At 40.6% G+C, this 14198-nt stretch overlaps 1 protein-coding gene across 7 annotated transcripts in view; it reads left to right on the forward strand.

Annotated features, from left to right (window-relative positions):
- TMEM241 (transmembrane protein 241) overlaps positions 1–12796 on the forward strand; it is a 56900-nt gene extending 44104 nt beyond the window's left edge. For 2 of the 7 annotated variants that reach the window (XM_033001128.2, XM_033001129.2), the window contains exons 14-16: positions 8614–8678; positions 9765–9786; positions 12107–12796. In XM_033001128.2, the coding sequence (XP_032857019.2) occupies positions 8614–8678; positions 9765–9786; positions 12107–12229 (210 nt within the window). In that variant the 3' untranslated portion in view covers positions 12230–12796. Of the gene's footprint in view, positions 1–6808; positions 6930–8613; positions 8679–9764; positions 9787–12106 lie in introns of all 7 variants that reach the window. The other 5 variants (XR_004408341.2, XR_004408340.2, XM_033001132.2 and 2 more) reach the window with 5 other exon arrangements.
- The last annotated feature ends 1402 nt before the right edge of the window (positions 12797–14198 follow it).

Here is a 14198-nt window from a genome sequence, read left to right on the forward strand (position 1 = left end):
GTACCTAATTCTCTAAATACTGGAACTGTGTATGAGCATCTAGCGTAGAAATGCAGAGGATTATCTGCCCTCTAAATGCATACTAGGGATAGTCAAGAAATCTACTTTCTTATAGCAGTTGAAAAGCTGATATATAGAAATACTCCTGTGCAATACAGAGACTATTGTTTTGGATATTGGTAAGGTAAAAAAAAAAAAAGCACCTGAAAATATCTGATGATTTTGCTAGAGGTGAGCATTTATATTGCTTCTGTCCTGAAAAGATTTTAGAGGGCAGGTTGCTGATTGTGTTTGTCATTTGAGCTACCCTCTCCCTCTGTTTTCTAGTATGTTTTATGTTTTAAATGCAACACGTAGATGATTTCAAGCTGGGTTAAAAGTTAATTGCTATGAAAACCAGATAGATTAATTTACATTAGAACTAAGTTTTAGCATTAGCATTAGGCGTTTGACTGCTAAGGCATGTTTAAACACTGGCTGCTTTTGGGTCACAATACATGGAGCTAATTGTGTTCTTAAAGAACCCCTGGAATTTACCATTATTGTTTTATAATGCTCAAAAAAATGAAGAGAAATAAAATATAAGGAAAAGGCAGAAGAGAGTGACCAAAAACTCCTTTGAGAAGAATGTGCTTTAGGGAAGCTGGAGATCTGTGCAGGCATTTAGGCAAATATGAAATAAAGGATCTCAAAGAAATTTACAGCAGCTTGTAAAACTTCTGTGGGGCTGGATGAAAGCTGTGAGGATCATGAAGTTGCTGGCTCTGTCACCGTTGCCACGGTGCCACTGTTGCCATGGTGCCAGCATCACCAGGCTACCCTTTAAGTAACCGCATGTGTGTCGGGGAGGGCTAAAGGGTTTTCTTTCTTCAGGAGAGCTGAATAGAGTCCACCTATGAGCAACACGCACCTAAATATGCTGTAATGCACAAACTCATTGCACTGTCTGCTGATTTCACAGACAGAGTCTCCACTGAAGTCAGTCAGGGAATGAAAACCCTTGGGGCACGTCCGCACTTTGGTCAGGCTGTGAGAGTAATGCAGTAGACATGCTCAAGTTAGCTTTAAGCTAATGAGCAGACTTGAGAGTGAAACCTGTTTTGCTTTCCCTCTTTCTCCACGGTACTTCACTTTGCATTTCCCGTTTCTTTCCCTTGTTTGGGCTGCTCAGCTTTTCAGGCAGGATCATGGCATTGCTGTTTCCTTTGGGAAGAGCCATTATTTTGGTGGTTCATGGCTAAAGGTTCATTGCTTTTCCTTGGAAAAAGCTGTGTCTCTGCTTAAAATCCTTCCTTGTCAGTGGATTTATTAGTAGTGCTCCTTCAGGGGACTTACATTATCACCTGAAGCCGTTAGGTTAAGCAGCATATTTTGTCTTGCCTTTTGATTGATAACAGCAGACCCTCAGAACGAAGTTGAAAACTCTCACAGGTCGTTTCAATGTGTTGATTAGTACAACTGAATCAATATCTAGGGGAAGGAGGCTTTACAGGAGAGTTGTTTGGAAAGCCTGCATTTGCTGTATCTCTTTTAACCAGAGATTGGCTTTGGCATTTTAAAGATGGTTTACAAGGAGTCTGCAAGCTTCTATAAATGATCCAGATTGCACAGAAAGCCACCTCACTGCAGTAGGCAATATGCTTGAGAGCTTCCAGGGAAGGTTTTATTCCTGTGGTAGATCATCCCCAAAACTGACCTGAAATTAAACAGTTAATGCTCGTTGAATTTGATCTCGTTCTGAATGCAGGATTCATTCAGATACTGTGCAGGATGGAGGAGATCTCCTGCAGCTGTTAACAGTGCTGTATTTTGATTGATGAACATGGGAGAAAAATAGTATAGTCTTTTTTTTTCCTCCATATTTTCTTTGTATTTAATTTTTCCCTGCCGTATTTACAAGCAATCTGGTTGTACTTGACTTCACTTCTAGTCCCATCCTGTCTTTCTTGTGAGGGAGAATGTGTACGACGTTTGTCACCTTTAGCAGGGATTTTTGCTGTCGACTTTATGGCAGGTTTATAGTGACTGTACCAGCCTTCCACAATCAGTGAGCTTCCTGGTGGTCATTGCTGCCTCTTGTTGTTCATTGCTGACTTTCTGCAGTTTGTGAAACTTCACAGTCAGCACCTGCTCTACGAAGATGTATCAAGTCTGGGTTGTTTCAAAAAGGCCTGTCAGTACACACTGGACCATTTTAATCAGGCTTTAGACAGGGGAAATCCAAGTCCTTCAGTGTTCTTCCATGTAGTTGGCTGTCCCAGTCAATGACTTGGTCATCTGTTTTTGTAGCTGCTGGATCTCTCTGAATCAACGTATTCTTGCTAAGGTGCAGAGAAGTTACCCATCTAGCAGTGCTTGGTTGCCTTAAATTTGGTTGTAGCAAAGCAGAGGAAAGCTAGGTAGAAATGGCTTGTAGTCCAGCTGAGATGAAAAATGTATGTAAAGAAGGAAGAATGGTGTTAATAGCTTAGAAAATTCATGTGAACTAATGAATACAGAAGCTGGCATTAAAAGATTAACTGTTCCTTTTTTCCTATTCTGAAGAATTTTGTTTCGTTTTTGCTAGATCTCCATACCTGACATAGCATTTTGTGTGCACATATGTACATACGCTTACTCTCAAGTAGACTTATATACAAAAGAGACATAACTGTGAAATCTGGGAAATTGTTGCAGTGGCTGTCCTTCAAGAAACAAAAGAGTATGTGTTGTTACTGATGTTTGCCTGCTGTAATTTTTGCCTTTTTGGTAGTGCTGGATTATCTTGATGTAGTTGTTTTCAGTGGCACTAACAGTGATCCATTTCCCTGGCGATTTTTGATGATTATCTTAGCAGCTGGTTAAAACATGCTGAAGAGGGACAAAACAAATATTATGTCTATAAAAAGCTTGACATTGCTTTAATTCCACCAGTAGAATGAAAACAAAGGTTACGTACATCAGAAGCTTTTTCCTGATGTTTTGAGAAGATGACCTGATGATAAATAGAATGATTTATTTTGAACAGTGAGTGAACTTGATGAGTCGTTTCAAAACACTGTCTTTGGAAAAAATATGTGTTTTTCTAAGGAACAGGGGTTTTGGCAGTTTGGGAAAGTGAGGTTACAAGGATTGGGTCTGTGTACACAAACTAAGGAAAACTTTTGTATAGTATTCTGTATTCACTTACAGCAAGAACTATGACATTTAACTTTCTGACAGTTTAACACCAAATCAGAGGAAACATACTTTTTATATGGTATGTACAAGTATAGTTGTAATATTAACAAATCATGGTCATGTCTGGACTAAATCCCCCATATCTTTCCATTCCAAATAGGAAGATTAAATCAGAATCTAAATTTTGAAAATGTCCTCATCCGTGTTCTTGGCTATATAAACAACATGTTCCTGAACACCTCAGAAATGCTAGATATTCAAGATCTACAGCCAGATTTTCCAGCTTGAAAATCTTTCTCTAAAGTAATTGTAAAGTCAGGGATGTAAGGGATCAGTGATAGCTTGGTCAAGAATGGCACATTTATTTAGCCAGTGCTGGCTGGTTTGAACTGATCGAGCATTGACATTGTAGAGGCAGTGGGATAACCACAGCTGGTCGGCAGAGAAGGCAAAGCAGCACAGAATGCAGAGTCCTGCATATCTGTATCTCCCAGCATCCAAGCTTCTGCTTTGTCAAGGACCAGGAACCCTTAGGATGCCATCTCCTATCTTCAAGCCACATGTCAGACTTACCAGAATTTTCTGATGTTATGTGGTCAAGAAATAGATCTAATAGGGAAGCTGGCTCAGCAGTGATCTTGCCTGTTCTTAAGGTCCTTCAGCAAAGAATTCTCTGAACAGTCTTTATTTTTTATTTCATTATCTATAAAACTAAATTAATTTCTAATTAGAAATTAATTTATAATTTTTTTCAAATTTTTTAAAAACAACTTTTATGAAACAAATTTTGCTTTCTCATTGGAACATTTTTTTCTTGTCCAACCATAATATGATTAGGAGAAAGAAGGGCATCATTCATGTCATAACTTTTGTAGTGGTCTGTATCAAAGTTCCTTGGGAGCTCTTTAAAGCTAGTGGTGATAGTGCTCCCCTCTACTCATGAATCACTAAAGCAAATTTATGAATGCAGATGCATAAGAGCACATTCTTTCTTAAGTCTTCTTTTTGCCCGTGCAAGTGTTATTTTATGTGCTGGATTTGTCCCTATGGTGCAACAAGTTCTTCCACACATTAGGATATTTCTGCTTTATAAATCTCTGTTAGTCAGCACTTCAGTGATGCCATTGTTTTTCTTGTTGCCGGTAATTCAGCCTGATAAGGAGCAAACTCTGGGCGGATGGAATTGACTCTCTTCTCTTTCAATCCTGAAGTTGGGCACTGTGTTGTCCTTCAGAGCAGCTTGTTAAGTGTAAATGAAAATGGAAGCAGTGTGGAGGATGTTGTATGGCATCTGGGCACCTCTTTGGTTCCCAGAATGAACTTGAAGTTTTCACCCTTTTTTGTGGGGAACTGAATCAGGGAATCTTTTCTAAGCAAGAAGTTTGAAACCTCTGACTGTCCCATTTATTGTGAGTTAATATTCTGGAGCCCCACATCCCTCTGCTTCGCCAGGCTGTGATGTACCAGTAGTCAAAGCTCAGCCTTTCAGACAGGCATTTTACCACTGAGGAAACAGAGACTTTTTTCCTCCTAAGTGATTCCTCATGATCCTTCCTTAATGCTTCACCATAGTTCATGCCTTACCGACTTCTGATGAGTTATCTTTGATGGTTACGATTTCTCTGATACACAAACCCTAGAGCTTTTGCATGTCCATGGTCGTTAGATACAATGAGTTCAGCATCATCTGTTTCTGTGTTACAATGGGCAGGTCTTTCCTATCACTGAATCTTTTTTTTTTTTTTTTTTGTGCAAAGAAGAGTTTGAAAGGATTTCTCAGGAACGATTTCAGCTCACATGGAAATGTTTTGTTAAATGATGCTACACTTGGATTTTTTTCCTAAAAAAAAACCTGATAGCTGTGTCAGAATTTTGTAGAAATGTTCATGATAAGAATGTTTTTAAAATTAGCTTTTGCAGTGCTGCCTGGTCACAGTTCCTTTAAGCAATTAAGTAGGCAGAGTCCATGGAGCTATTCCTGTTTCTAAAATTGTTGGGGTTCAACGATCCAGTCTGTATCACTTGGTAGAATTAGTGACTATATGTCAAAATCTTGGGGACCTTTGTTCAAAATGTGCTGGTTATAGCTAATTAAAATTTTCCTCTCTACCTCCTAGTTTTAAAGATTCAGCACCAAAATATATCTGGAAGTCATTAACTTTAGTTTGCCCTTTTACTTGCTTTCTTTTGTCTTGCAAGCTCACTTCTTTTCCTAAGTCACCTGAATGCGCAGGAGGACAACTGTGATCTTTAAAGTGAAGAGAGATTACTGCACTTAGTATGTTGTGGTTTTAGTTTTTTTAAAGGACATTCAGAACATTAGTGTAGGTGGTTTTTTTTTAAACTACATGTGTACTTAAAACACTTTGGAAAATGCTGAAATGTACTTAAAAGAAAATTACCTTCTGAACTATGTCCCTAGACTTTAGATTCTTCCCCTAGAACAAATTATATGGTTAGCTTCCCTGGAAACTTGTTTTTCATTTTTAAATGTATCCCTCTTTTAGATGGACATTTAAAGGTGGACATTTTAGCAACGTGTTTTCCTTTTGTTTTGGTTTGGGTTTTTTTTCTTACACACACTTACTTCATGTGCTCTTCCAACCCACATTTTGTTTCTCTTTGGCACCGAGAGACTGTTACATAATATTTCAAAAATACAACAGTGTTCTGCTGTAATAGTCCAAAAGGCTACAGCGTGCATTTTTGCAGAGGTTTAGGATGATTGCAGTAGAATGGTGTATTGTTTTTGATAAGGCCTGTTTTTGGAGAGTTCTTAAATGCCTGTTTCTCTGCTGTTGGCCTCTCCTCAAGTTTCTAATAAACAGGACTCTACAAGGGAGTGGGTGACACAGCTTTAACTTGTGTCACTTCTCAGATACAGCACTTCAGTTTCTTTGAGGAGAACAGCTTAAAGAAAAGAATGCTCTGGAGGTACCACAGCTGCATCATTCATTAGTTCCTGTTTACATGCTTGGTAATGATACGCTATATTTCTATGTAATAACTTAGCATTAGCCTAAGTGCAGTTAATTCTACAATCATTCACACTGATGTAAATGAGACATAGTTCCTTGTAGGTCAGTGTAGCTGCTGCAAGGTGTATAAGGGGAGAATCCAGCCTGCTAGAACAAGATGTGGATGTATTTTAGAGTGCTGCATTTTAACTGATGGATATCCAGCCTAGGAGCTGTATTTAGGTAAAGTGCATGAAAGATTCAGCTCCTGAATGGTTAGTTCCACTGTTTGGAGTAGGTGTCAGCACACTCTGACTGCAAATGACTATGAGACAGGCCAAGGTGTGACCTGAATGTGGACACTTGCAGTATCATCTTCTTGAGTTTTGAAGAGTAACTCTGAGCTCGTGACTTGTCCTTCTCTGTCAGTCTCTTTTGCGTGCATCTATTTAGTCATGTGTTTGCTTGTATGTATACATACCAGGCTGTAGGGATAAAGCTGATACGTGTCTTTGATTTTCCCCTGGTGTGGGAGCTCACTTTTTCTGTTAGCTTCAAGCTTTGCAACATTGCCTATGTGGTACACAGCCGTGGTAGACAGTGTGCAAATACTTAAGTCAGATGAATGAGTAGTTTGTATCGGGAGGTCTATCTGTGGTTATATTGATACCAACAATTTAATTGCTGTGCAGGAATCAAGTGGATCTGCAGTCTTGTGGTACCCTACCTGGATCAAGTCCATCTCCTGCCTCATTCCCTCTGCAAGGTGCCCGTGCTACAGGCAAATGGAGAACAGTCAGGGTGTGATTTATGGTAATGTCTAGGAAGCAAAAAATACATCTGCATGCCTGAGTCTCCCTGAAGTAAAGAACATCCCCAACCAGGCCAGAGAATGCACTCACTGTATAGTCCCTACTGAGCACCACTGCTCCTGTGTGGTGCCAGCTGCCACTGCTAGCTTTAGATTACTGTCCCCTCTCCAGCTAACTCTTGGAGCGGGGCTGGAGAAGTGACATACAACCAGCTCTTCTTCATCCGCTGCTGCTCGTGGTCCTGCGGTGATTATACTCCAGGCAGATTCAGAACCATGTCTCTTAAAATGCAGCCGTGGGTATTGACTAACAAACTGTTAGTGCAAGCTTTGGTGCACAGAGTCTACTCTAAAATGGCATTTGCTTCACTACTGCACGTGTAGTAGGGTTTTAACAAGTAATAGATTACAGAATAAAGTTTCTGCTGACTCTCCCCTGGGAGTCAGCTAGACAAACAACGATTGGGAAATCTTAGTTGATAATCATTTAAATGTTTTGTTTCTTCATTTCATCTTTTTCCTTGGGCAATTTTGCATTATCCCAAATAGTTCCTTTCATTCCTCAGTGCTTGTGTTTCCCAAGTATTTGTAAATCACTACCCAGTCTTCCTTTCCCACAGGCATTGCTTATCCTAACTGTTGACTGAAAATCAATCCCTCCATCTAATGACTCTGTCACTGTTCTCTGAACTCTTTCCATTTTACATTATCCATCTGGCAGCAAAATGTCCAAAACTGCGTGCAGGCTGCAGATGTGGTAGCTTCGTAGCTGTTGAGGCAGGGATCTGTTACAAACCATTTTATGTCAGGATCTAGCTGTTTCTGGGATCAGTGCTATGAAAGTATTAAGGTCATTTGCCCCTAGCTTCTCTGCCCGGGACACCTCAGTGTAATGAGAGATTTGTAATATAAGCCTACTGAAGTTGCGTTGTTTTCTTTACCCCACACCCTATACATTTTTTTGGCTTTTCTACACCCACAAACACTTTTCAGGCTCTCATTCTCCTCAGAAATATAAGGCTTTTCAGGCTCGGGATCTGACTGCTCTCCCCAGTCTGCTGTTGGCAAATAAAAGCTAGCAGGTTGCCAGGCCAGGCCAGCTGGGATGTGTGAGAAGGGACCCTCTGCTCTGGTTCCCTGCCCTGCCGCTGCTGTGTCCCCATTCTGTAGGAGTCAGAATGGAACGGTGATGCGTGACCGTCATACTATTTTCTCCCTCGGTTTCCCAGCGTAAGGAGCAGCACGTTTTGCTTGTGCTTTCCCAGCAATACCCCACAGTCAGGCTCCTGCCCTAAGCTGCCTGTGCAGCTCTTGTGTCCCTCTCTGCTGGGTCGTTTTCTGCTGTTTCTAGCCTGCCTCCCCCTGGCCCGAGGGGAGAGGAGGTGCCTGTGTATAGTCACTGTATTTACATCGGGAGGCTTGGGCAGGAGTGGAAGCTCTGTATGTAGCAATGTCTCACTGCCTAGCATAGACTCATTGGGTTTCTCCTGTCCATTGATGATCTATTTGAGATGCTGCATCTAGTGGTTATGAAAACAAAGAAAAAAAAGAAAATAAAATTGCAACTGCACTTGCAGAAATGTATTTTCAGGAAAAGTATTTCTGTTTTCATTTGTGATATCACAAGTTTACAAAGTGGTTTGTTTTTTGTTTTTTGTTTTTTTTTTTTTTCTTTCAATTTAACAGGTTATCACTGCTAGCTTATCACCGTTCTTCTTTGTCACGACTGCCAATGTACTAACAATTTCCTGGTAAGTGCCTATGTGAGCTTTTTTCTTAACAGTAAAAATCAGTTTCCACATAGTGCTTCATGTGGAAATACTTTTTAAATGTCAGGTTCTTTTAGTGCCAGTAATATTTTGCATGTAAGGAGAACCAGGTGTGCAGTGATGGCTGCGGTACAGTAATACAAATAGAAGAGTGTTTCTTCTTCCTCTGTGGGAGAACACAGACATTTTGGACATTAAGCCTCACCACAATTCACTCAGCATGTTTTACAGCTAGACAAATGGATGCAATAGGCAAATAAATGACCCATTCAAAGTCACACTATAAATTAGTGGTGGAATTGGAAATAAAACACAGGAGTCATGGTTTGGTGACAGCATCTTTTTAACCAATGGAATGCATTCAAGTTTCCCTAGCGCAGTATGTACTGTGAATGCATAAAATTAAAATAGTAGAAATATAACGATAATAAACTTTTTCCAAAGCTGCATCTGGATTTTGTAATGTGTGGCCACACATTACGAATCACATAACCTGAATTTCTTAGGTGGTAATATAAAGGACTGAGGTGCAAACTCCTTTGGTCAAAGACAATGGTTTTGGTCTGTGTTTGTATAGCACCCAGTGAAAGGGAACCCCAGCCCATGGCTGATGCTCCTAAATGCTTCTGCCATGCAAATAACTACTAAATACGGGGTTAGGCATGTATCTCTGAGGATGGATTTGTTATTGGAAATAAAAATCTGCTTGCTTTTGAAAAGCTTTGAGCTTCCTTTATTCTCCTTACAGTTTGATTGCCATCCTAAAGATTCAGCTCTGCACTGAATGGAATTAGTGTATTATTTTTCCAGGTGTGATAAATCTCAGGAAGAAGAATCTTAGTTTAAACTAGCCCCATATACATATGTGTGAATATGTATCCCTGTGTGTATGTTAGGTGCATGTAGTCTCAAATACTAAAATAAGTCATGTATTTTTTTGAGCTCTAGCAATACCTTTATGTGGCCTGTGTGTGTAAGAGGCTAAACTAATGTCAATGCAACTACAACACTCCTAGTCTAGGCCATTAACTTGCTGCTCTTCACCATGTTTTGCATGTGTTTGTGCAGGTCTATCATGTGCGTGCTAGAGGTAGGCTTTTATAATATGTATGTATTCACTGACATTTTTCCAAGAAGTCATGTGTACCTTTGTTAACGTGAGCACAGGGACCCGAATAGTTGCACACGCGACATGCCCTATATGCACTGCCTCTGAAAGTCATATAGATGATAAACACATCTGTATCTTTAAAAGAAACTTCGCTTTAGCCCTTGGGCCACTGTTATGCTTTGATTGTCATGATTCAAAAAAGGTAACCATTTCTTTTATTTACTTCTGTATTTGAGTTCTGTTATTGCTTGTGCATCAGTAGTGCTTTGGCTTATCAGCAAAGCTCTGGAAGTAGTTTGCTAGATGATAGCAGCTGCAAAGCACTCATGAGATCATTAATCACTTGAGTTTTTTAGTGTTGCTCCAGTGTTGTCATGGACAATATTGTATGTTAATATCTGAATGATGGGCAAACGCAGTTAGCTGTCACCCCACAATAAACAGAAGCTGGAATATTTGCCAGATGGTAAATTGAAGGTAAATCAAGGGTTGGCATTTAGCCATGTTTTTTGCTCTGCTTCATCTTGAAGTTACAACGATGGTTTCTGTTGGCCTAGTAATTTGAATTACATGAGCATGTGAATACCTGGGACTTCAAATGCTTCAGAAAGGGATTCCTCTTCTCTGACATAAGATATTAAAGAACAATTTAGATGCCGGCACCTTTCTACAGAACAGGGCTGTGCAGTTTACTATCTTTTGTACATAATTGCCAGTCTAATTTTTAGAGTGATACATCAGACGTAGGTTTCTTTTTTAAAGTCTCTGTTAAAAATGTTATAGAAAACACATCTGTACAAACGAAAAAAAAAAAAAGAAAAAAGAGTAATTTCTAAGGCTCTGTTGGTTTTAGGTCTTGCTATATGCACTTGATTTTTTTTTTTCCTTTAGGATAAAGAATACATTATCCAACCTTAACTTCCAAAGGAGTTAATGCAGAGGTTATGTTTGTAACTGGAGCTGAAATCTGGGCAAGACATGGGGGTTAACCTGCTCTAGAGAAAAATGCTCAGGGGCTGTTAGTGATTACAGGCGAACAGACTCACGTGTTTTAGATCTTTTTGAAAAGCTTGCAGCATTTGCAGCCCTTTGCTCCTCGCTGATAATTCCACACCCAAAGATATTCTGTCTCCACAGTCGACTGTCTACAGACTGTCTGTAGCACCTACTTTCCAGGGCTGTTCACTGTGTAACTGTAAGATTTTGTACTCTTGTTATACAATGTTTGTTCCTCTTGGGAACAGGGGCAATTATGTGATTTTTAAAACAGCTTACCAAAGCTAAGATTTAAGGGAATGTAATGCTATTAAAGACCAGAGATCCTTCAGCTTTACATGCTTTTTTTTTTTTCCCCAAGAAAAAAAAAAAGCACCCTCTTACAAATGAACTTAACAGACTGGTTTTTTTGTTTATAAAGTTCATTAAGGAGCTTTTCTGTTTCATAAGCTAAATAAGCCATGAGGCTAAGATGGAAGGTCAGTTCCCTTAGCTTTGCACTGTTGTAAAAGGGGAGAAGAGCCGGTATCCTACCATATTCCTGTCAACTACGAGAGGCAGCAGAGGAGATTTGGGGATTATTAACTATTGCATGGATTGAATGGGTCGACAGCCTTTTTTGATGAATGGTTTTGTTTGTAAAACCATTCATGCTGATTTGGAGCCCTGCTTCCAGCCTGGCTGCTGGGGAGAAGCGTTAGTGCCACCCCTGCGCTGTGAGCAGCACAGGGAGGGCGCGCGTGGGCACACGCGGCATTTCGGCTGGGACAGGTTCTTTCACCAGGTGCCTCACAAAGAGAGCAAACGGGAATTTCTACCAGCCTCACTACACCAGTGGGATCTCCCCAAAGCAAAATTCTTTTTCCCCATTTCCTCAGTCCCTAAAACCTAGGCTTTACATCTCCTCCCGACTTTGTCAAGAGGCAAGTTTTCAGGACAGAACACAAACAGAAATTGCAAGGGGGAATCATTAACCTAACGATGTTCAAACTCTCTTGCCTTTCCTATTCTTGCTAGCGGGTGTGCAGCTTCTCTATCTAGATTTCTGTCTGTATATTTTCACTTGAATGCCACCAGCCCTAAAATATAGGAAGGGTAGTTTCTGAGGAGATGAGTTAAATAAGACATTTCTGGTTTCAGCCTTTTCTTAGCAAGATGAATGAAAATGTCACCTGGGTTACTGTCTTTAGGTTGAAATGTATTTAGACAAAATAATAGCTTTCTCTTAATGTTGTGCTGTTTGGCATTGTATCAAATAGAGGGACTTGCCTGATGCTAAATTCGTGTTATACTTTGTTTACAGCCTTGTGATCAGCGGAGTTGGAGAAGCTTTGCTTGTTTACACAGAAAGGATGGGCACATAAAGAGGGACCAGATCTCACCAGCTGGAAAAAAGCTGACTTGCAGCCTAGAGACCCTATCATGAATAAAATGCGGCAGCAGGAATGAAGAAGTGCAACCAAACATGAGGAAAGAGACCTATTGTTTTTTTTTATTAAGAAAGAAAAATTACTCTATTAATAGTGCTGGTAAGTGAGCAGTGCATAGTTGGCAGGATGGTTAGGAGCCTTTGCCTCAAAGCACAAGACAAACTATTTCTGATTGATGTGGTAAAGGAAAAACTGCACTGTCTCATGCTGATGGCTCTGTGTGAGAACCTCGCAGTAGCAGCTTCTTGCACAGGGAGCTGAACTCAGGAAAAGCAGCATTCCCCACAGGATGCCCCCAGTTTTTTTGTTGGAAGCTGACAGCAGGTTGTACCAAACAATGTCAGTGCTGAAATCCTGCCATGAATTCAGGATCAGGAAGGATGGATTTTGTCTCCAACTGTTCCGTAAGCAGCAAGCTGCTGCACACAGGTCTCTAGTCACGTCATCTGAACTGGCACAGTGACTGAGGCCGTGGGGCTTCTGGAGATAATCCCCTTCTGGAACTGCGGCGATTTGACAGCTTTGCAGAATGAGAAAATCAGCAATAAATCTCAGTATCTGTAGTGATTGCTCTTTGTGTATTTTTTACCTCTCCCATTCTCTGAGATTTCTCTTGAAATCTGCAAATTTTTTCAGCTGGAGGGGGTGGAGGGACACATACTGTTCCCAGCAGTGCTTTGTCTCTTAAATTATTGCAAGAGGCAACAAAGATTATGAACCCTGAATGAGTGTCATAAAGAGTGTAAGGCAATTCATCTCAAGAATTCTTAAAATAATTTAATTTCTGGTTGCTTAGTGGCTATTAGAAATTAGTCTTGATATATTAGTGCCTGGGAAAGCAATCTATGTGAAAGTAATAATAAATGTAGAGTTGATAATATTGTGGGGAAGGTCTACATGGTAAAAGGAGCTTGATAACAAATCTTTGGTGAGGAGAAGGACTTGTCTCACAAGATATTAGATAGCTAAAGTTTAGTCCCTTAATCTAAGTTGACAAATTTTCCTTCACAGTCAGTGGAAGGAGAGGGGTGCCCTCACAGAGATAATTCTTATTTAATCAATTGCTGTGTTAATATGACGGAAGGACCCTCTGGAAGTGCTTATCTCTCTGTAGATGGAAACCAGGTGACTAGTCTAGACAAGACACATGGTTTTTAGAAGGCTACAGTTGGCAGAGGCATATCTGCTTCAGTCTAACAAATTCCACCAGCTGGGTTTTAAAGTATGGCTACATTTTAACTTCAAATAAACACCATAGTTTAACAAAGAAGGAAAATTTTGCAGAGGATTGCAGTCAGTTTCTATGACTGGAGAGTTCTAGGTAAAGATTAGTTGGTTTTCAGAAAAAAATGCTGTAGTTTAGAAAAGTACTCTGGCCTGTATTGTACCTAAGCTTACAGCAATTGCAAGGGGTCTGTTTATACTGGCATGTTGTCCATGTATGCTGGGTCACTCTCTGGCTTGAGTTTGGAGTGAGCTATTTTCTTGCCAGGTGGTAAAACTCAGGTTTGGGAAGAAATGTGGAGGGAGAAAGACGAGCATGAAAGAAACGCATGCTTGAACTTGAGCACCAGTCCTGAAGCCAACATGAGCCACATGGCACGGGGAGCTGAGCCCGTACTCAAGCCCAGTGGGCCAAGACACGGCCAGCCGTGGCCCCTCATGGCCTTCCAGCCTGTGAATTCAGACGGTGCTGGCAGTGCTGGCTGCAGCATGCTGGCTTTCCCCAGACAACTAGCTTTGCCAGCCAGCCATGGCAATATGGTAGGATCCTTGCCGTGCCACCTCTCTGCTGATTCTGAACAGACTGGTGACCCTGGGAGACCTCATGAAAGAGTCCCTGTGTGATAGCTGGGGTTTTGCAATTGTAGCTGGAACCTTTGCTGTGGGAAAAGATCATTGTGTACCTCTCTTCTTGCATAACTTCCAAGGGTAGGTTGCAGTCTGGATGTTTTTTTCTTCCTC

The sequence above is a fragment of the Tyto alba genome, unplaced genomic scaffold (assembly GCF_018691265.1).
Source record: "Tyto alba isolate M040663 unplaced genomic scaffold, T.alba_DEE_v4.0 Super-Scaffold_27, whole genome shotgun sequence".
Taxonomy (NCBI): domain Eukaryota; kingdom Metazoa; phylum Chordata; class Aves; order Strigiformes; family Tytonidae; genus Tyto; species Tyto alba.